The sequence below is a fragment of the Opisthorchis viverrini genome (assembly GCF_000715545.1).
Source record: "Opisthorchis viverrini unplaced genomic scaffold opera_v5_386, whole genome shotgun sequence".
Classification (NCBI taxonomy): Eukaryota; Metazoa; Platyhelminthes; class Trematoda; order Opisthorchiida; family Opisthorchiidae; genus Opisthorchis; species Opisthorchis viverrini.
The window spans coordinates 321,984-343,633 of record NW_008752022.1 but is presented as its reverse complement, the minus strand read 5'-3'; the positions used below and the strand labels follow the sequence as shown (position 1 = coordinate 343,633).

Sequence of the window (21,650 nt, the reverse complement as noted above, 5' to 3'; positions counted from 1 at the left end):
TGCTACTGAAGAGGACCACTCAAATTCACTAGTCAAAGGGGACCAACAGTTAAACCTTGCTGTGATCTTGATGATTTTTGCAGTTTCCAGGAAAAGATATTGCCAACCCCAGCTCAAACTACCCTACAGATCGAATGCTTAAATGTGAAATGCGGCCTGACCGTACTGCGTGTGCGCTACTCGCTGCCACAACTGCACAGAAGCAATTTAGGATTGCGTTCGAATCACTATGTTGCTAATGTCATCGTACTTGTTCTAGAGGGAACAACGTGAGTTTTCAGTTACAAAGCACAGTGCTCTGCAGAGTTGAGTTCAGTGTTTAATTTTCCGGTTTCAAACAACGCCTTGCACATCCATAAAAATTATGAACGACAATCGTATTGTCTCTAGCATTGAGACATTAGCTGAGGCAGGACGTTTGTTTGTTACAACCGACTATTCTGTAGCTGTACGTATTCACTGTGTATTGCACCGAAACAGTCTCCTTTGGTGTGAACATTCTTTTCCTTGATCTGACAGCCGAAGTTCCTAAGGATTCGGAATTTTTGGACGAACACAATTTCTACCGTCAAAGGCTACGCGAAGGAACAGATCCCGAGGGATATCATGTCCCCGGATTGGCCGATTTGGTGAGTGATCGTCGTTCGGGTTATCTGATTAGCCTTCATTAGGAAAGATGCTGCGAGTTTTGCAACCGAAACCAAATTTCAGCGCTCCCCCATCGATTTTAGAGTCCCACATCATTGATTGCAGAGTCCATGTGGTAAAGTTCCTAAAGCCCGTTTCTCTCCTCGTAATAGTCACGAAAGACCACTTCCATCAGCAACTACAACGGCCCATCAAAGATACAAGCCCACATGCGATCTGGGTAATCTATGGACAATGTTTCACTTAAACGCACTTTCTTAGGCGCGAAGCTAAACGCGACTTCGACTAGGCTTAAACATCAACCTTCTACACTTCCAACACCCCTCACCTACCTATTTGATCGTCCGAAGTTCCAACACTAAGGCACATTTATCTGGCCGCTTCAAGGATTAATGGTCGTCGTTGATGACATAGCGAACTCAGGTGTCTACAACGTGATTTGTTTGAGCAGCAGTGACACGGCCTTGATGGTCTGCTGGAGCGCTTCTTCGCGCACAGGCCATCGGCGGCTTAAGTGTGGGAAGCCGTGAGAATGCTGTCAACAAATATTACACTAAAATCTGACTCTACGATCTGACGAACCACATCATTTTGTGTCCATAAGATTGGTTCAACCACAAAAGTAATTCTTAGGATCCGATTAGGATGTTGTCTTGAGAAGAGGATCATCCAGTGTTAGTGAAATACACTCACTTGCAAACAAACTTGGTTTTGCGAGAGATCCACCTGGAACCCCACTGAATCTTTCGTTTGTGATGTTTCCAGGCAACTGAAATGGTTGGAAACTACCAGCAGTATATCACCGTGCATGCACTGGTTCGAGATTTGTTAGAATTCGTTGCTGATGTTCATAATCTTTTTACTTGATGTACCGCATCAGGTAGGTGCTCTAAGGTCGGCAATAAACTCAAGTAGACTCTTTGTTCTGTATCCACTTCTAAACAAAGGTTGCCATGGTTCTATAGTTGAGTTGACACGTCTCTCTCCGGTCTCATACACGAAGGCCTGAATACCCGACGAAATGAGAGCAGACCTTAAACTAGCTGTAAGTGATTATGAGCGATTTGTAGGGATTTTTGAGTAACGTTCTTTCTGTCTCGACAGCCACGCTATGGATATTTGCCACCAGATGCGGATAGAAGAGGGGCTATTGAAATGAATAGAAACAGCACGCTTTTCAAGATTTGTGAGCTTTTCAATTCATGGCGAGAACAACGCTCATCAAACGCCAAGGAACTAATTTTATTCGCTTCCCGTTTTTTCGAAATCGAACTAACGACTCTCAAACTACAACAAGACCCCGTAGACGGAATACACTGTTGTGCCTAAATGCTGATAGGTCGTGTGCGTTTACTGGTGTTTGATCGGATGGCCGTTGTTCGGTTCGCCAAGCTTGGCATTTAACTTGCGAACATTTCTTTCCCGGTCGAGAAAACCTCAACATTGTCAGTGGGATCAACCACCGCTATTCACTAAAAACCATCCTTTTTGCATGCATGGACGGGAACCCTGGTGCGAATGAAGCCTAGGTATGTGTGGAAGGAGCGCTGTGATAGCCTTGAAAGATTGTTAGGCCATCTGAGCATGGTATCTCCTAACCACTTTTATGCGGAATATGTAAGTGATTTAGCTCTCTGAAGATGACGATGGTGCTGCACAAACTGACACAAACAGATATTATCATCCAAGTCGCAGCCAACTTGACGAGCAGACAAACAGAAATTCCCGGGACAAAGAACTCAGGCTTATTCCAGCAACGTTATTCCCACCTGTTGTGGTTGGCTGGTATTCATGTCTGGTATTCAAAACGGGACAACGGAAATCTTATGGAACGGATAAGTGTCCTAAACGGGCTGTCCACAGCATACTTGGATTGTGACGCCATACCAAACAGTGTCCAGTTGCTACTTCAACACATTGTGTTTTATCCACCAAAAACCAAAATGAAACTTTCGAATGTAATTCGGAACCCATACAGTTGTCTTGTTTGTTGCTCGGGCCCGAACCTTTTCCTTACGACCGCAGAATCAAAGCTCCATATTCACCAGACAACGGTTTCTGCGAATCAACAGTATAACACGAATAGTCGGCACTAATCATTTACGTACGGCGTTGTCCTAGCTTAGACACAAATGACAGTTCTGATGCAGTCCCGTGAATGTGTGGGCGCTTCATACACAGATCAAGTAAGGTGGCGTCAATCTCGCTTAGTTACCATTGCTTTCTTACCGGATGTCCCGGTTGATAGCTCTAGGTTGTGCACAAAAAACACTTCAGAAAGTTAATACGAATGATGGATGGGGAAGGGCTACGGGCGACCTTTCTCAGCCAAGTCAAACCTTACACTTCAATCCATTCTCCAATGTTATTAACCCCGTATTTTTCCGACCGTTTTCTCTCTGGCTTACTTCTCCTGAAGACGTTGACCCATTTACTACCCCACAACCTGGCTTGAAAATTGGAAAGTGGCAACACTGGTGTCTTCCTCATACAGGTTCCTTCCGGTTTGACCAACAGCCATCTGGTTCCTGTGGTTCGTGACAGACTAGAGAATAAAACCCTTGCCAAAGCTCCTCAGCACAAGGACTCAATCAAAAAGAAGTGTTTGCTCTGTTCATTTGGAATTTTTGATGGTACCAGCTCAAAGTTTCACCCAATTTTGGACCTCTTCCTCTAACCAAATGACTGCTCCCGTCACCATGCTAATCGGTGTTTAGTACATCCAACTAGAAAATGAACACGCCTCATTAATAGCTGTGTCACTAGGTTGTCTAGCAGAACGGGTTTGGACAACGGTGAGCCCATATCATGCGATATTTTCTACAACTGACCTGAGAGATAAAATCGCCGATTATGAGCTTCCTCTGTGGCCTAAATTATACGAATAGTGCCGGCGTTCACCGAACTGGCAGGGACTAAACACTTATTGGGCATCCAATAGAAAATTTCTTGGAGATGGAGGATGAATAAAATTACCTCTCCGAATTCTGAGATCACTTGGGTCCTCTTACTCAACAGACAAGGTGAGCAGTGTCTGTCAACCAAGAGATTACGTTTGCGTATCGGTGGTGTCCAACATCTGTTTAGCATTATCGTAAAGTTGGAACATTCAAAGTCGGTGAGATGAGACAATCTGTGATAAACATAACCGGGTGCTCCCGAGACTTTCTGTCATGGTGAAAACTGCAACCAGACCGGTTGAAGGACATTTAACATTTACTTCTTTCTCGAAGGCAGGCAGGGACGCGCATGGCTCTGGGAGGAACATGGTCTTCAAAACAACGGTACACTACTCGAACAGTTCGAATTTTGTTCACAATAGATTTTTTAGCCAATCGCGCACCCAGAAGATTTCAAACCAGAACGCAACTTAAGTTATTAGTGTGTGAAAACCGGCATTTTGCCATTTTGCTGGACAATGTTGGTCGAGCCTACCAGATTTGTTTTCGTCCTTGTTTTGAAGATTTGGGACAGAGAGCTTGCTGCTGAATGTCGAAGGTGGGCGGAGACCTGCGTTTATCAGTACGCCCAAAACATCAACGCTGAAGAAAACTTGGCTTCCACAACGAACGTGATTGGCGAGTAAGTTCATTTTAATCAACCCCAACCTGCTTACTACGAACACCACGGTTTTACTCCTACATCTTACCAGGGTCACTTCAAGGATCGCCAGATCCAGAAGTGAATGGAAATCGCGTGAATCTAGTTGTAAAACGCTGTTCCACACTCGCTGAAATATGTTACCCTTGGGATAGTTAACCTACCAAAGCCGAGAACCTTTTGGCTCAATCAGGCTTCAGATGAACTTTTTGCCCTTGCAAGAGGTCCAAAATCAGGCCAGTCGTTAAAGGTGATCTATTTGAGTGCAAGCGATGTTACAGTGTTCCACTACACCTTCACTACTGGGAACGTGCTGCTTTAAAGTGCTCGATGTAACGATAAATTGCCTCATGAAAAGTTTGTTCTGTTGTCCAACTGTTGCGAAAGCTGACCCCGGTGACCACAGATTTTATTTTTCCACTCTTTCAAGCTCTGCTTCTTGTGTACTCTTTTCGACCTTGAACTCAGTGGTTCACTTTTTGAATTTCCGACACAATGGGGAGGTTCATTCCTCAGATTTGGGTGGGTATCCTGATAGTTTATCATTGAGTATGTTGTATTATACCTTTAAATAAACCCCATTTTTGTCAACATCTCTCTCGAGGCTTTGTGCAGCCCTCAAATGGAAACCTTAGTAATGAAAACATTTCCGCAACTAAGGTCATGACGAGTTTTATTGACTAATAGCGTTGTTGTGAGATGTAGTAACGTGGATAGTAAAGAGGCACCGGATAGCCAATCGAACGAGTTTCCCCGGGTCACTTAAACTGACTCACATGTGACAAATCACACGTTTTAACAATTCACATCCGCTTGTTTATTTCAAAGCCCGGTTCAACTGTGGTATGCGTATCGAAACAAAACTGGACATTATCGCAAGGTAGGTAACTGTGTTTTTCTTGTTCACGTTCGCAATTTAATAAGTAACTTCGTTCACTCATTCATTTTGGTATAAGTTACTGCGGCAAAAAGGGCCACTTAGTTTTGAAAGATCTGTTGGTTTTCAAGCGTGCGGAGGCCGCCGAAGGCCGAAAGCCACATCGGTACTCGGTCCAATCCGGTCCAACCTGTGTCCATTTCATGACATGTTTCATACCACTAAATACCATCGTATTCAGATCCAAACGCTTGATATCGGACACACAAAACACAAAATTTGCTACTCCTTACTTCTTCAGATGGTGTCACCCACAGCAGTGTATCTGGGGTGTCACATGACGCGTTGCGCCGTTCTCCAACTCGTGCAAGCCGGTGTCAATCAAACGAACGCATATTACACCGTGTGTCGCTACTCAACAGTGAGTTTTTCTTATCGCTATAAGCGACACCAGAACCACAGAGCAGTAATTTTTTAAACAAAGAATTCTAAGCCCAATGAGATGGAAATTGAAATGCAAAATTTCCTCCAGAAATTGTGTTACGGGATTAATACAGCGTTCCGAGCATTAAACAGCTAGAACCTTCATCAGTCTGTCTCTTTGTATTGGACCATTTTTAGTCAATATTCAGCCAATCCTAACATTTCTGAAATGACATCTGAAGACCGAGTTCCGACAGTTTTGGCAACAGAGGTTGGTGCAAATTTGTCGCAAGATCTCGAAATAGGCTGGCTGCAGTGACCGCCCACGGCACCGCGCCATCGCCTTTCCACCTAGAGGAACTGTCGTATGGGGTACCCCTGCCTCGAAAATTAATTTCAGATTTTGTGTTTAATCGGCCCCCGAATTACATCTGCTGACCCATGCGGTTAGGGGGAACATAGAAGGCCCAGAACACGGCTGTATTTTCAGTCAAGCATAGGGACCACGTGCGCAGATGTAGAGGATTACTGAACGGCTANACCCCTGCCTCGAAAATTAATTTCAGATTTTGTGTTTAATCGGCCCCCGAATTACATCTGCTGAACCATGCGGTTAGGGGGAACATAGAAGGCCCAGAACACGGCTGTATTTTCAGTCAAGCATAGGGACCACGTGCGCAGATGTAGAGGATTACTGAACGGCTAAATGTGGTCACTCGCTTATACGATCTTGTCTGGTCAGTGAAACATTTCTGTCTTGACAATTTCCACACTCGATTCACTGGTTGCATGTTGCCATGCCGTGTTTGGTAAGCCTCGCTTACGCACCTGCTATCCGGAACTTGTGGTACGGATGATGACCTCAGGAAGCACACGTACTTTTTGGTCTGGACTTGTCCTGACAAAAAGTTAGTGTTGCTTGGCCGCCCGATCTACTAAAACGCATTCTTGACCTCCGTACTCAAGTGAAGGACTTCCCAGTACAAAGCTCTTACATAGGGCCTTGTGACACTTAGTGGTAATCACACGCACTGGTCCTCTTGTCGGAGCCAACCCATTTGACGACAAACTCCAAAGTGAAATGGCTAATTCATTCACAGCGATTGGTTCGAAATATCCCCATCGGCGAGGCAAAACCACTCGCGTTAGATAATAAACCTTTCTTTTGATTTACCCTATCGTCTGTCGCAAACCTAGAGATAAGACTAGGTCGGTCAACCTATAAAACAGTTTCCAGACGAAATACTGGAGTGAAATATGTATGATCTAAGTGAAACTTCATTACTCAGTTCGGCCGACCCGACAGTTGCAGCCTCACCATTTTGAACTCCTCATCCTCCCTGCCAGTCGTTTAAACAAAACCTTTGGGCCGCGATCGGGTAGTTAGTGGTGTGACTGACTTGCGCTCGGGCAGGATATATCGCCGCCCATCCTCCAATCACGGAATTCATATCATGTGGTCACAAATTGAGTGGCTTTCTTGATTGGCCCCTTTATCAGTTGGAAGTTTCACTCGTGAAGTATCGTGAAGTTGTTTTTTCTCTGTTTCACTCGTTCGTAATTCTACTAGAAAACTCTGGCTGCTACTAGTAATTTAAGTAGGTTAATCCTTTTTCATTCTGCCACTCGTGGTCTCTGCAATTGTAGTTGACCTATCGCGAGTCGCTTTATAAGCAAATGTTGGGGTGTAGGCTAAATGTAGATTCTTTTAACGGACTATATCAGTAAAATTTTTCCCTGCAGATAAAAACTATGCCAACGGAATAAATGTGACTTTTGGATCCGCCAGTAAACGCACGCAGTTTTATTCTTGCCGAACACGGTATGAACGAACTCACGCTACAGTATGTTTGCTTAAAATGTGCCTCAGTTTTGCGTCTCTATTTTTTGAACTTTGCATCGCAGCCGCGTAATGGCAAAAGAACTGTATTGTCAGACCTACACTTCTCTTGATTTTTCTAATGTTTAGCTGGGAATGAGCCGAATTATTTTATTCCAAATTGTTTTTTGTGCCTCACTAGTTTGTCGACATACAAAGAAGCATTAGAACAACTGAACTTGTGCCGTTTAAAGTACATGGGTCAAGTGTAGATATTCGTCAGTATTTGACTGACATATCGAGAATGAAATGTCGACACAGATCCTCAGTATTTTAAGTGGTCGTTAGTTTTTTTCCGGCACGTTACCGTAAACTTTAGGTGAGTTTGGCAAAAAACACAATCTCACAGGGTTTTCGTCAGTAACATAGAAGAAAAGCTGTGCTTTTGGGCAGCAGTTGATCACCTAATCTCCCAGCATTCGCTGGCAACTAAGACAAAGTCTCTCAATCGTAAGTAATTTAGACAGTGTTGGTCTCATTGTTTCTCCCTCCTCCACGCTCGTGGTGTTTTAAGTTATGAGGTTTCTCTCGTGGCAACGCCCCACTGGGTCCAACAAGTAAAAGTCTGTTAATTGCCACAACTTCGAATGAATGCAGTATCGGATTGATCTCCTGAATGGTTGGTAAATATACGGCAGAGCGCTTGCCCGATGGACCTACCAGTTATAAGCATGGCTTTGTTTTTGGACATTTGTAGAAAAAAAGCGGTGGCTCTGAAGGTCTGTTTTGTCGAACCATCTTGAATAGGGGTTGGGAAAGGGCACTGTGTTGTTCATACTCATGCGTATAAGTGTTGAGCGCTTGAAGCTCGTGCTCTTGGGTTAGTCCATGCACACTTCATACTATCTGGGTTCCTCGTCCCTCCACATGCTTCATCTTCTATTCCTCCCGAACACCCATGGAGTTACAAGCCACCTTGTTCTCCGTAGCGTAGTGTGAGTGCATTTTAGAGTTTTCTTGAATCTTCCTGAGTCCTCGCATCAGTCTTACTTTCAAGGCGATGGCTCCCACTCGCGCGCGTCCAGCCCACCAAAATAAGATCGGATTTTCTAGAATTAATTGGCAGTTTCTATTCCGTGAACCAGCTGGCCAGCCTACCGGGATCATTCTTAATTTTAGGCTTGTATTTAGTGGTTCATCTCTTCGCATAGCTTTACACCGTCCACATCAGCGGATCTGGTAACCAGTGTACACATGAACTCTGGGCTCCGTAAAAGCGTCTCGTTTTGTCCCAATGGTGACTTGTCCGTGTTCCAAAAGTGCAACATTGACTGCCTTTTTTCGTGTTCGTCGTCAAACAAGCGAATTCTTCCACAAATAAGGCGAGCGACCGATTTTGGTCTGTTAAATTGCACCTGGCACGGGGTGTGACCTACTCTGGTAAAGGTGTTACTGAAGTCAACAAACACCGTGTTTATTATCTCGCGAAGCTCTCTTATTTCACAAGTTTTATTATCTGTCAGCAGGTTTGTAACACACATTGCTGCGCTCACAAACCATCTTTCGCCGCATTAGACTTACCGGATTTATACAGGAACGCGCCCGATACTTATTTAATAATAATAATTTTTATTCCCTACTTGTGGCCGGCACACCGTCAGGCACGATCATACGTTCACAGTCAGAATAAAACATGAGTGTGGGGGTCGCGGGTACCGGATAGTGATCGAAAAGGAGGACAATGTCATAAAGAGTGGACAATATCTGATGAGGTAATAATAATAATAATGGGTTTATTTCCCAACTTGCAAGGAACAAACCGATTGAGGCAGGACTGGGTCGTTACAGTTCAAACATGACAGGCAACAACACAACGAGGAGGAATGTACCGCCAACAAGGCACGCTTATTGCATGAAACGTCATCGCAGTTGCGAGAACTGAAAAGAAACTGGGACGATGGGCATGGGATCCAACCAGTCCAAAGACGAGGCCGGCTGGCGTGGGCTAAAAGTGAGAGCCATTGCTGGTCATGAGTGACCTTGGGTGGTTGAGTAAATGACTAGAGTCGAAACGAGCAGAACTAGTGATGGAGATGGAATAAATCGGAGTTGAAGCAAATGGCAAGTTTTGCCTCGAAAATATGGTTTAATCTGAAACTGAGTAGACTAACTGGTACCACATTTTCAGGGAAGTCAGTGCAAAAGATGGGTTTGAATAGGAGATAGCGCTAGAGCACAGGGCCAAACAAACGCCGTATTTGGAGTTGAACTAGTGGAAGAGGCAAACCGAAATTGTGGCAGAAAACCAAGTCGTTCAAATCCGAACGAAGGTTTCATCGGGTTACAATTAAGTCGTCCCAGAGGCGGTTAGGGCCAAGTAGAAAACTTGCAATTACAGGCTCGGGTTGGAGAGAGCTTCCGGTCGAGATTCTGAAGAAAGTAGTTGTGGAAGTGTCACCACACTTCACTGACATACTTCGGTTTACGGACAGCCCGGTAACGGTCGGTGAGCGGATACGCGTTTCCGTGACAGCTGAATCTGGGTTAAACGAGGAGATTGACACAACTAGAGTTACGCTGATGCGTGAAATTCGGGAAATGATAAGATATTTACATTTTATATGTACACGATCGCTTCAGAGAACAAGAGGGAAGGACGTAGGTATTATGTCTGGATGATGGAGTGGACTTGGGTTGGTGCAACCCAACTTAGACTAGGGTGGCAACTCCCTGCATGTCGAAGTTAGCCATGAGCCTCGCACAGTGACTTCAGGCTACCCCATGCATATATATATATNCGAAAGTGCAGCTGTCATTCGCTTGTAGTTCTTGGTGTTGTGAGACGAGCGACAACCGGAACAAGTTCAGTCCAGCTACAGACAGGTAACAACGGAGCTTTTTTATTCTTTCTCTTGAATTAAAGATCAGGCTCAGAATCACCGGCAATGGGCAATGTGGTCCCAATAGCCACCGTCATCAGGTGGGCCGGTTAGTACCTGTGGAGAGCTATAAAACCGCGGACGATTGGAAACTGCTTGCTTGACCTAAAGCTCGAGTATCTGGAAACGTTTATTGTTTTTACTGGTAGATTACATATACATATGCCAGGGTGAATAGCTGCTTCAGCTTAGGTGGATGTAATCCCATCAACTCCGCCCTCTTAGTCATATAAGGTGTTCATAGAAAGCGGTTTACATTCGCCGGGTTTTTGTTCATCTTGTTTGAATATTTCCCTCCTGAAATTTCCGTTACTGATTCACCAATATCCACCTAGGCCTTGTTTTCAAGCGATGTGCTACACCTATTTTGGAAAAAAACTGACCGTACCATTCCTGGTCATTGGCAATAACTTCATCTGTTTGTACATCAGCTTTGAAATTTCGCTTCCACCTTTCCTTATGCTCTGATATATGCGTGGATTGTGGTTAGTGCACCTTCCGTCACTAATACAACTCTGTTTTCGTGAGCCGGCTCCCTCCTAACCGTCGTTTGCCTTCATCCTTTATCCTTTTCGGTATTGAGGTTTAGAGGCTGTTTGTAGCTGCGCCTTGACACGACTGAATGTGATGAGAAATGTAGAACAGCAGAATATTCTCTGTAGACCTCCGACACCATCATTGGGTCACTCTGGGGTTTCCCGTTTCTCTCCCTCAAGGCTAATTCGGATGGGTCATATCTCCGGCAATTTCTTATGCATGTAAACAGCATGTTTCTGTTTTTCCGGGCGATGCCTGAAATGGTCGCTCGTTTTTTATGTTCCGTTGGCAGTTTTCTGATTTACAGTGGTTCCAGCTTTTACAAAATTCCAGCTCATTTTCTGTATCTCCTGAAGACAACTTTTTGAAAAATAGCTGAGCTGTCTTTCTCAGGAGTAATAGTAACGATAATGTTTATTCCCAACTTGTGGGTGACATACCATTAGGCATGATCATAATGTCACAGTCAGAATGAGAGCATGATTGGCACAGGGGTTTGAAAATGAGACAGCGCCATAAGGGGTTGGCATTATCCGATTGGTCACCACTAAACCGGAACGGACAGGGATGCACAGTTGCTATGCGTCTTTAGAGAGAACATCGAGCAAGATCAGATCGTTAGAATTTGAAAGTGGCGGGAAAAAAAGCGAGAGATGGTAAAACGGGAGGCTTCCTGCCTGATATATGACAAGAAAGCAGTCGCGGTGGAAAATAAAGAGCCAGAGCAACAGATCTGGTGAAGCAGCAGAGTTGGAGTCATCGAGCCAGTCAACTTGAACTAATAATTGAAAGAAGCACTGAAGCCTCTTGGCCTTGGACTTTTGGGCTGATGGCCAAGGTCACAAGGAGCGTAAGTGTGGATGATGGAGCGCAGGGATCAGCAAAGTTGATAAGTGGTAGCAGTATTCTCATAATCATGATGTAGAGTGAAAATGTGGAGACCCATTGGTGTTACTGATATAGTAATGCCGGACGTAATGGTTCTTCGGAAGAGTGAGATGATGGCAACACACGAGCCGCAACACCAACTGCAAAGAAAGTTACTGAATTTTGCGGGAAGCACAGACACACAGAAATGGTTAGGTTTGAGCGAGAGGCTCGGTAGATTGGAATGAACATTTCATAAGGACAACTGGGGAGAGCTTGTTCATAGTTGCAATTAATGGAATGAGTGTGCGAGAGGGCGCGGTCGACAGAAAGGGGAAAATAGCTGTGGGTGTGCCATCAAACTGGGTATGGCAATGCCGTGCCATTTTTGGCCAAACAATTCGGTTGTTGGACAGACACGTGACGGACGTCACATTTAAGTTCATCGGGCCCGGATGTGTGATTGTTTGACCAGCGCGATTCTTTTCAGACTGGCCAAGGAAACAAGGTAGAACAAAGCCGACTTAGAATCGCAGGTTTTCCTCTCCGTTTGAAGATCCTGCGGATGTAGATCATCGGCCAGGTGGAGTGGATAGCAGCCAGACCGGGTATAGCCGAAGTTCAAAATATGCACTGATTCATACGGCCCATCCGACTGAATGCTTGTTCTTGGGGACGAACATCGCCTCGACGTCGTGACTTTTCTGGTCAGTGGCCTTATATAAGTACTATGCTGATCTCGGTTTAACTTGAGCAAGTGGAATGCGCATTCTCGAGACGTCTCTTTGGCAAAAGTTTTAAAACACGTTGGAGATTCGAGATTTCTGGCCCAGTAGCAAATGAAATCAAATGACAGCACACAATGGTCAACATTACCCAGTGGGGCGTTTAGTATAAACTGATTGACAACGTGTTGTTCGCTGATGATCAAGTCAGGGAGGGATGGCTTTTGGCCAGCGCGGTATCTGGTGGGTTCGGCGAATGTTGGTTTCAAGTGTTCTGCTGAACGATTTTGGTCAACGCCGACACGAATTGTCCATTCCATCCGGCGCTCCGTCTAGGAGGCGTTTCGGGCATCTAAATCACCTTTCGTCAAGATAAGTGAAGTGTTACCTGGAGGAGAGTTGCTCAAAGATCTGACTCACACCAGATGTTTCTGACGAGGAGATCTAGATAGCTGCCTACACTGTTATTCGAGCTGACTCGAAACGCGGGAGGGCTGCTGGGGTTGCTTTGTACTTACATGCGGCCCTGCCCATCCCGATTGTCCTCTCTGGTAACACATGCACCTTTTTGCACTGCATTCAGGATCCAAGCACCGATGTGTGGGTTCGACTCTCCCCTCGATGTGGTCTACCGTTACCCTCATACAGGTCACTGTGAGTGCGATCACGGGCGATTGTTCAGCAAAAACTGACTGTTCAATGGCGCGAAGTTCGGTAAACCGGCTGAGGCACTTTGTAGACAGGCATTTTAACACTATCGCTGCTGCCCCCTAAGGTGAGCAACCGAGAGCTTTGTAACCAGCTGCAGGCAGGTTTTCGGTCCAAGGCTCCCGGGGGGCTCCTTTGGCATATTTGTCTCTTCCCATTCTGGCTTTTCCGGGAGCTGCTTTTCATTTGCGGGGCTCTCTCAGCTCGTGGGAACCCGGTTTGTGCTTGTCTTTCATCTTTTGGGACGTGGTTTCCCCCTCATTGGCGGAAGTCTCAAACGCTGCTGCTCGCACCTATCCAATATCGCCTCCTGGACAACTAGATTTGCTGTTGTTTAAAAATTTGAAGCCAACACGCCTCCGTTTGGTTTCTTGGACATTTTTGCGCAGTTTGATCGCTGCGGTGTCTCTCTGAAACTCTGAGAGCTGGGTAGCGGCACAAAGAAGTATTCCGTTTGTGGTGCACCCATAAAACTCTTATCGTAAAGGATTGCACCGTGAAGCTAGTCACCAGCTTTCTGGTTTGGTGAATTTTATGTGGTTTGGTTTGCGGAACTACCGAGTCGCCCTCAATCAGCATGGCCAACTGGGTGTGCGAAGTATTACTGTGTTCGGTGGTGTCGGATTTGTGGCTTTGGCTGTTGGGTTTTTTGGTGACCACTATATCCAAAATCGTAGAGGCCATTTTTTGACGGAATGGAGCTGGAGACTGTCGGTTTTACGTTCTCAGTAATTGTAGGGCTTCTGCGGGATTGCCCGATGTCGAGGTCAGAGCTGTGGTTAGTTTGTCGACAGGCTTCGCTGCTTGTCTGCACGTGTATTGCCCTGTCCAGCTAGAAGTTGCAACTTTCCTATGGAGATCCGCTGCGTTTTTATCGTCCGACACAAAAATAAGCGATGACGGCACTGCGTACTTTGAGCACTGCGTTTACACTAGTCTTGCCTCCTTTTGAGAATCGCTGCCTCTGTTAGACGGAAGGTCGGGGGTGGTTTAGTAAAAAATGCAATTTATAATCGCGGCTGGCTTCGTCAGTATGCTTTTAGGAGAACAAGAGGCCAGAACAAACGTCGGTTTAGCAATAAGTTTGGATTTGGCTGAAATAGCGCCAAACGAAAGCCTGTTTCGCACCACTATCTTAGAACTGCCGTGGCCCAGCATTTACGCCTTAAAGGGGTGATCCTCAGATCTATGCATTTTCGTTGAATGGGCCCTATGCATGCTAACAGTTTACTCCAAGATGTCTTGCGCAACAGATAGGGGGNGCCAAACGAAAGCCTGTTTCGCACCACTATCTTAGAACTGCCGTGGCCCAGCATTTACGCCTTAAAGGGTTGATCCTCAGATCTATGCATTTTCGTTGAATGGGCCCTATGCATGCTAACAGTTCACTCCAAGATGTCTTGCGCAACAGTTAGGGAGGAAAGAGTGGCAAGAGGACAAGATATCCGATTGTTTTCCTTTCCGCGTAACCACTATGCGTGAAGCGATCTCTGCTCACGGTTTGTGGGGAACGATTGTGCCAATTTCATTGGCGTGATTTTTCTGGAGAACATCCTTTAGATGATCAGCCATCTCCTACTTATGCTCCTATCCACTAAAGAAGCCGCTGCAGTCTTCATTGTCGCATCAGAGAGTCGGACTACCTTCTTTACCGCCAACGGATCCGGGATCAATGGATCATGCCTCAACCGGCATGTTCCCTACAAATTTGGAGATAGACCTATTTTCATTACTCTTCCGAGGAAGATGGCCCATTGTCGACTTCCGTCCAGGTCGCTGTGTTCCAGGTGTTTTTGTTCTCGAGAGCTTTAAAAAGGAGCACCAGTTTGGCGTCGAGTTTCTTTATCAAAAAGGAACTTTTCAGCGATCTTCCTGATTCAACAGTGTGCACTTAGTTTTATTTTTGGTGGCTCTCTTTTTGGACGCGGAATGCACTGCACCCACAAAGTAGGGGCAGCTGGTGCAGACAAACGGGTTAGGAGAGTTAGCTAGTTGGCTTACCTGGTCGTCCTTTAGGCTCGTGCATGCAAAGTGCTAGCAGGCCTCGAAGGTGTGGCATTGCCCACCACGTTTTACATCCAGCGGACACTCATTTCGATCACATCCGCTGTGATGCATCGATGGATGTAGAGAGCGGCCTACATTGATTTGGGTCATGATTGGGACTGGGTGCGTCGCTGGAGGTGATTGCAAACTGACAGAGGTTATCACGCATATGTTATGTTGGTGTAAAAAATTCAACAAATAAGACCTGTGAACTCTTTAAATCGACTTAATAGCGAGAGACTTTCTTCACGAAGTTACAATGAAGGAAAAAACGGGTTTGGACGGTACCACGGCGTGACATCTAAACAGGCTGATAAAACATTAAACCTTTTCACCATTTTATCACGTGCAGTTTAGATTAGCCTCATCAAAAACCACTGAACTCGCCCGTGTAAATCTTCTGCAGACTCCAGTGATTCCTTTTCCTAAGCCAAGTTGCTTGCACAATACCTCATACTCAGCAACCAGGCTTCCAGACTACTAGGAACGAATCATCAGGAGTGCCGCTGAACGTTGTTTGGGGCAGTTCCTTGCTAGCTAGTAGGCATACCATGCTCCACGTTATGCCACAACCTACTCCAAGTACAAGAAAAACTCCGAAGACAGATATCTGTTACAGTTGTTGTTTAAACAGCCTATCTGAGAAAACAAGGGCATTCGGGTTACTTTGTGGTTCCTGCTGNTCGAAACAGGATACACATTGCCTTGACTTTTGCTCACTGCGTAAATGGTGTTGGCCATGCCTACAGCTATCGTTTTGAAACTTATTACTTACTAGAGCTCATTAGAACTTACTAAAACTTACTAGAACTTACTAAAAGCTTACTCCGTTCTATCGACGACGTTTGCTTCCGTGGGTATTGATACTTTAATAAAATGGGTAGCAATATCTCGGCATCTGGTGTCCTCAGTACTAGAGGTCTCTCGGTATTCACACAATGGAACTGATTTATTGAAATCTATGCCATTTTCAATGTCGCCACCTCATGTTGTAGAATGTCCGCGTGTAATGACCTATGGTGCAAATCATCTATGTGGGTGATTTGTTTAAGTGAGCGAATACTCAAGGTCATTTAGAACACCAACTGCGAATACGGTGCCTGATATCACGAATTGCTGGAAAAGGTAAATTACTTAAAATGGACCGAACTTTCAGATAGCTTTGCAGCTGAAACAATTTGTTGAATATCCTAGAAATTGCATGACCATTGTGGATGCAAAATATGGGGAGATGCCATTCCTGTGAATGATTTTACTCGATAATTGCTATTACGAGTTAAAAGCGCAGAAGCCGCATTCGTTATTACCCGAAAAGTTGTTCAGGTTTGTTATTAAACAGAAGAATCTTTCATTATAACTTACGGACTATATCAGGCGACCACGGCATCGAGCATAGTGGCCAGCTGAACGAGCCCAGTTAACGCACACGACTAACATGCGGCTGGGGGTCCAGGATTCCGGACCAAATAGCCACGCAGAGCCTACGTCGATGGGCACATATGTCCTTCCGGGAAGCGTATGGCTTTTTGTGGTGAGTGTTTTTGAGCTATTTACGTCCTGAAATGGGAAGGAAACATGAGTTAGGTTATCGAAACATCACTATGAGGCAGGCGACTGACAAACTGGTAGCAATAGTTACCTTATGATGGGAGCACTTCAGTGGCTAAGATGTCGTGGAGGCTCGCTTACGCAACGCCATAGTGAGTGGCCAAATCACATGTTTGCTGACTTTAACCCCCCAAAAATATAAGACTTGTACGAAATGCATGAGGTTTCATTAGCAGATGAACAGTCCGAAGACGATGGGTAACACAAAATCTTTTTTCTTTTTCCTCTAGCTGGCGCCGTACAGCGTAAGTTGCAGTTGTCATACATTTACTCACGGCAGTTGAGTTGTTCCTTTTTAAACTCAAAAATACAGACACACTGACTACGGAATGAAACCTACTGGGATTCTGTGCTTCGGCTCTTGTCAATATCATAAGTCGACTTTTTGCGGAGCGGTTAGCAAGCACAATTTTGCTCTTCGTGAATGGGCAGAGGCTTGGAGCTAAAATAAAATATCCTCCTGTGGACCCACTTTTGGAAGAACCCTGAAGAGCATTATAGCACAGCGGGCAAGGTTCGCCATCACAACAGTTGACGCAATGGGATAGGCGATCCGTTGCACACTAGCGGTCACTGGCACTAGTCGGCCGGTCAAAGAACACACAGAGCCCAAGTTTGGGTCCATAGACCACCATCTGCTCTGAGGTGGTGTATCCTCGACCACCTACTGCAGACCGTCAGTGCAAACGTTGGGTCTTGACGCAGCGTAATTTTCTCTTAATCAATCGGTTGCTTAATAACGACTGTGTTCCATCTAGGTTCCAGCCCCTGAAGTTCCGTTGTTTACGCAGGCCATTCAAAGCTGCCGCCAGTGGCTTGGGAAAGGGTACAAACGGCTCACCATTCACCGGTAGTTTGTGATCCGACAGTCACCGTTGGTGGATACCGAAGCAACCCAAAAAATCTGTGACGAACAGTACTTGCTGCTTAGACCCGACTGGTCTCTAAATACAGAGGACGGATGGATGCAAAGAAGCCTGTTAGAGGGCACATCTGCATTCTACAATACATGTGTAAATCGTCTATGAGCAACTGGGTGTTTGCACTACGAACTATAAGTTAGTTGATCTTAAGTGAGCTCGTCCTGTTTTTTCCAGCAACATGATGGTGTAGACTTGATGGTTGCGGGATTAACGGACCCAGATAGAGGGAACATGCATCCGTAGTCATTCAGCGGAATGCTGCTGTTGTCATACGTGATTTCCCGCCGGTCGCAGTGGCACGGCGCATGCATCTCAAATTCCTGCTTGATCCACTCGGTGTCCCGAGATACGTTTTGAATGGAATGCCTCAATGTGTCGGATTGATGCACCCAGTTTCTAAGATGACTATTTACGCTCTCCAGACTGTTACTAGTCACATCACTAAAGGGAACCATTTTGTAGTGTGCGTGTACATACCATTTTCGGGTGATGTGCAACCTGTAGGCCGTAAGATAAGTGACGAATGGCGCAGTATTTGCAGATCATGCCGGAGTTTGTGTGCCTGTATTATAATTAACAAATAAACAAACTGTACGGTATTATCCAGTTGGACCATGTGGTGAAATTTATACCGACTTTCCGCGGAGCTTGTCTGTGACCAAAAATACAAGGTTTTATATGGTGCGTAAGTGCTTTCTGAAAGCTTTTCTAATACTGAAGCAGCTGGAACAACGTCGCAGCCAAACACTACTTTCACTGTCTTCATTTGTGCCTCCAACTTGCCCGTGACGAAAATCTCTACTTGATACAGCTCGCCCATTATTTCCCTGAATAAGCCAAAAAACTAACCCGTGGGAGCGGGCTGTTAATTCGCGAAGGCCTACATAACCGGACGTCAGTTACCCATGTCATCCGTCAGCAGGAGTGTGTACAGCTTGTACTTACAGGCCATATATTAGTTGCCTTAAAAACATTCTCAAAGCGGTTTGTCGCGTACGTTCTGTCGGTATTGACTGCATCTGGGAGTTGTCGAAACAACGCCATCTGTTGCCTTCTGGAGAAACGTATGTGGCTCGAGTGACCTTTTACTGACTGCAGCAAAGCAGGCGTGTATTGACTGCATCTGGGAGTTGTCGAAACAACGCCATCTGTTGCCTTCTGGAGAAACGTATGTGGCTCGAGTGACCTTTTACTGACTGCAGCACAAGCACGCGTCATCTGCCACAATTAAACCTAGCTCTGTGCACATACTCAAAAGAGCCTGTTGACATCTCAAACGGTAGTTTTTATGTCCTGATTAGTAAGGATCCTGCGGAATTCATCGGCCACAAAATATCGCACTTAACACGACGGCATTTCATTCCTTAGCGGTGTCTTGCAGGTGCCAAAAACTCCTATTTGGTTAGACGTCTAGTTGCAAGAAGCCGATGGTTCAAAAACTTGCAAGTATTGTGATTGCACTGTTGATAACAAGAGGTGATTGTGAGATGGTTTCCATCCCTCCTTAGACGGGGGAGAGGATCGGAGAGCCGGACATTTGTCTTTTGTTTTTTATTAGGAAACACGCTCAGCTTACTAGCTTCTTCGGATTCCTCAGAAGACCACCTGCTGCATTTATAGTACATTCATTAATAATGCAAAACAGCGTTGTTGATTCGATCACTGGGCGAATGAAAAATACCCCACACTTATCCCCATGTGTCCATTTAACGCCTATTTAAACGCTGTGAAGAAAGAAAAGGATTCAGCCCCAATTATTAAAAAATCATGTGTGAAGCAGCAAGTTCAAAGTAGACTGCGCTCTAAAATTTAGACGCCGCTATTTAAAAACAAATCCAAAATGGCGGTAGATTATGGTGATTTTTTGTCTGAGAACAACACAACAAAATGCAACATTTTGGCGTGAATGTTTCTTTCCACTTGCAAACGTTTTGCAGAAACAAGCATTGTGCATCCAAGGCGCGGCGTACTCATAAAATCGGGTTGAGTTATCGAAGGCCGTGATGTTTTCAAGTATGCTAATTCATAGTGAAGAGGCATCGGGTAAACTGCTCCCCCAATTATTTGCTTGTGCGATTTAGGCATACGAGCGAATCACCAAGGTCATTAGCCACCACCGACAGAGAAAACAGTGTCTAACGTAATAAATATCGTGTATTGCAGTTAAACGCGAATCGCTATCAATGAACGAAATTTGCAGGCAGTTCTGCAACTGAAATAATTCATTGAGCTTTCTGGAATCTGCATGGTGTCTGTGGACACAAAATTCTTTGAATTTCCACTACTGTAAATAAGTTTCGCCAGTTATATCTGTTGACTGAGCGACTGCTAAAGCATGTGTTTGGGACCTCGATAATCGCTATCCTGGGTTGTTAGCGCGCAAGATACATTCATTAATTTTGATAAATCCTGCGAGTTTGGAAGGACGTAAGGCTGACAGAGGAAAACAACAGATTATTATTATTATTGGGCTTATAATCGATGTGGATGAAGTACCTTGAAATCCCGATGCAAGAAACTCTCACTGGTGGTAGGGGTTGTATCTCCTGTTTGCACCGAGCGTCAGTCGATCAGAAGGCGCATGGCCGGGGCATCTTGGAAAAATGCGGACTAAGCCACTGGGGTAGCGAGAAATAGTTAGCCGTTGGAGCAGTTGGTACGAATGATGACAGGGGGCTAATGTAGCTTTTAGCTCAGCTTAAATATCCGGTGAATGAGCCTCCATTGTGCTATGTTTGTGAGGGTTAATGTGAAGAAGGACAGAATACAGATAATTTTCAGGTGAGTGGGAGCCTATGAGATAAAGAGTGGTAACTGTTTTGTAACTATAAGCTACTATACAAACTAAACAGAAGGGTAAAAATATGTTTCTCCAATCACTGAGTCACCGTCGTCAGCTCCAAGCAACGAATGGTGCATAGCAAAAACAGTCAAGAGCTCTAGACGTTACTGCCGTTATTCCGGGAATAACAGGGCTTTTACATTGTACATGTACATTATCACTTCGCGGAACAATGGGAAAGAACGTGTGGGTTATGTTCGGTTGACGAAGTGCGCTTGGTATGATGCAACTCCAGATGGGACAAAGGTGGCGGCACCATGCACGTTGACGTTAGCCGGGAGCCTTGCATAACTTGCGGGCTCTAGCCACACTGTACCACGCATTTTCAGAAAAACGAAACCCACAGGAGGATCCGAGTCCTGGGTGCTTCACTTCTGGAAGAGAAGAAAGCGAGAGCCAACTAAGAATAATCGCTCCAGAATCACTGTGGAATCAGCGTGAAAGAGCTTCACGGTTTGGAACGGCGGAAGGAAGTCGTGGGTTAGAAGGCTAAGTGAATAAATTATTCAGCTTGAATTGAATGCTAGCCACAGTAGAAGCAGTGCAAGGACGCTGGATGTGTAAGCTCTCTTAGTGTCGTCAGCGAATAGAGAATAGGATGAGAGAATAGGGTTATCAACTCGGTGACCCTTCAATGTTAGCAAGAACAGTGACGGGCCAAGAACGCTACCCTAGATAAATCCGATGGTGATTGGCGGTGGTGATCAGAAGAGATTTTCGGTTTTATTGACCAGGGTTCCCTCAGTGAAGTAAGAATTGAACCAGTGCAGTAGCGGACCACCGACCCCTATAGATCATAATTTGTCGAGGTGTGCACAGGGGGGACTTGGTAAAAACGCCCCACGAATATCAAGATAGCTGAGAATAATACAGAGTCTCTCATCGCACACAGACAAATATGATTAGTTAAATCAACCTGGAATCTGTTGACTGACCGCTTCTGGTACTAAGCTGTTAGCAACCGGTTCCGAGGTAATTGATGCGGCTAAGCATCCTATTATTCTGACTTGGTGGAATTAGTGAGAAGTGACGGTTTTTCAGCTTGTCCGAGACGGGTGGTGGAGTTGTGTTTAAACTCCCCTTCTTTG

At 45.3% G+C, this 21,650-nt stretch overlaps 1 protein-coding gene across 1 annotated transcript; it reads left to right on the top strand.

Annotated features, from left to right (window-relative positions):
- Positions 1 to 580: 580 nt before the first annotated feature.
- T265_10418 (hypothetical protein) lies at positions 581 to 7,555 on the top strand (the record flags this gene model as incomplete). The annotated part of the gene is made up of 5 exons (XM_009176786.1): positions 581 to 629; positions 4,112 to 4,230; positions 5,077 to 5,128; positions 5,427 to 5,546; positions 7,292 to 7,555. Coding segments are annotated over 2 exons (144 nt in total), but the record flags the coding sequence as incomplete, so codon positions are not given.
- Positions 7,556 to 21,650: the final 14,095 nt, after the last annotated feature.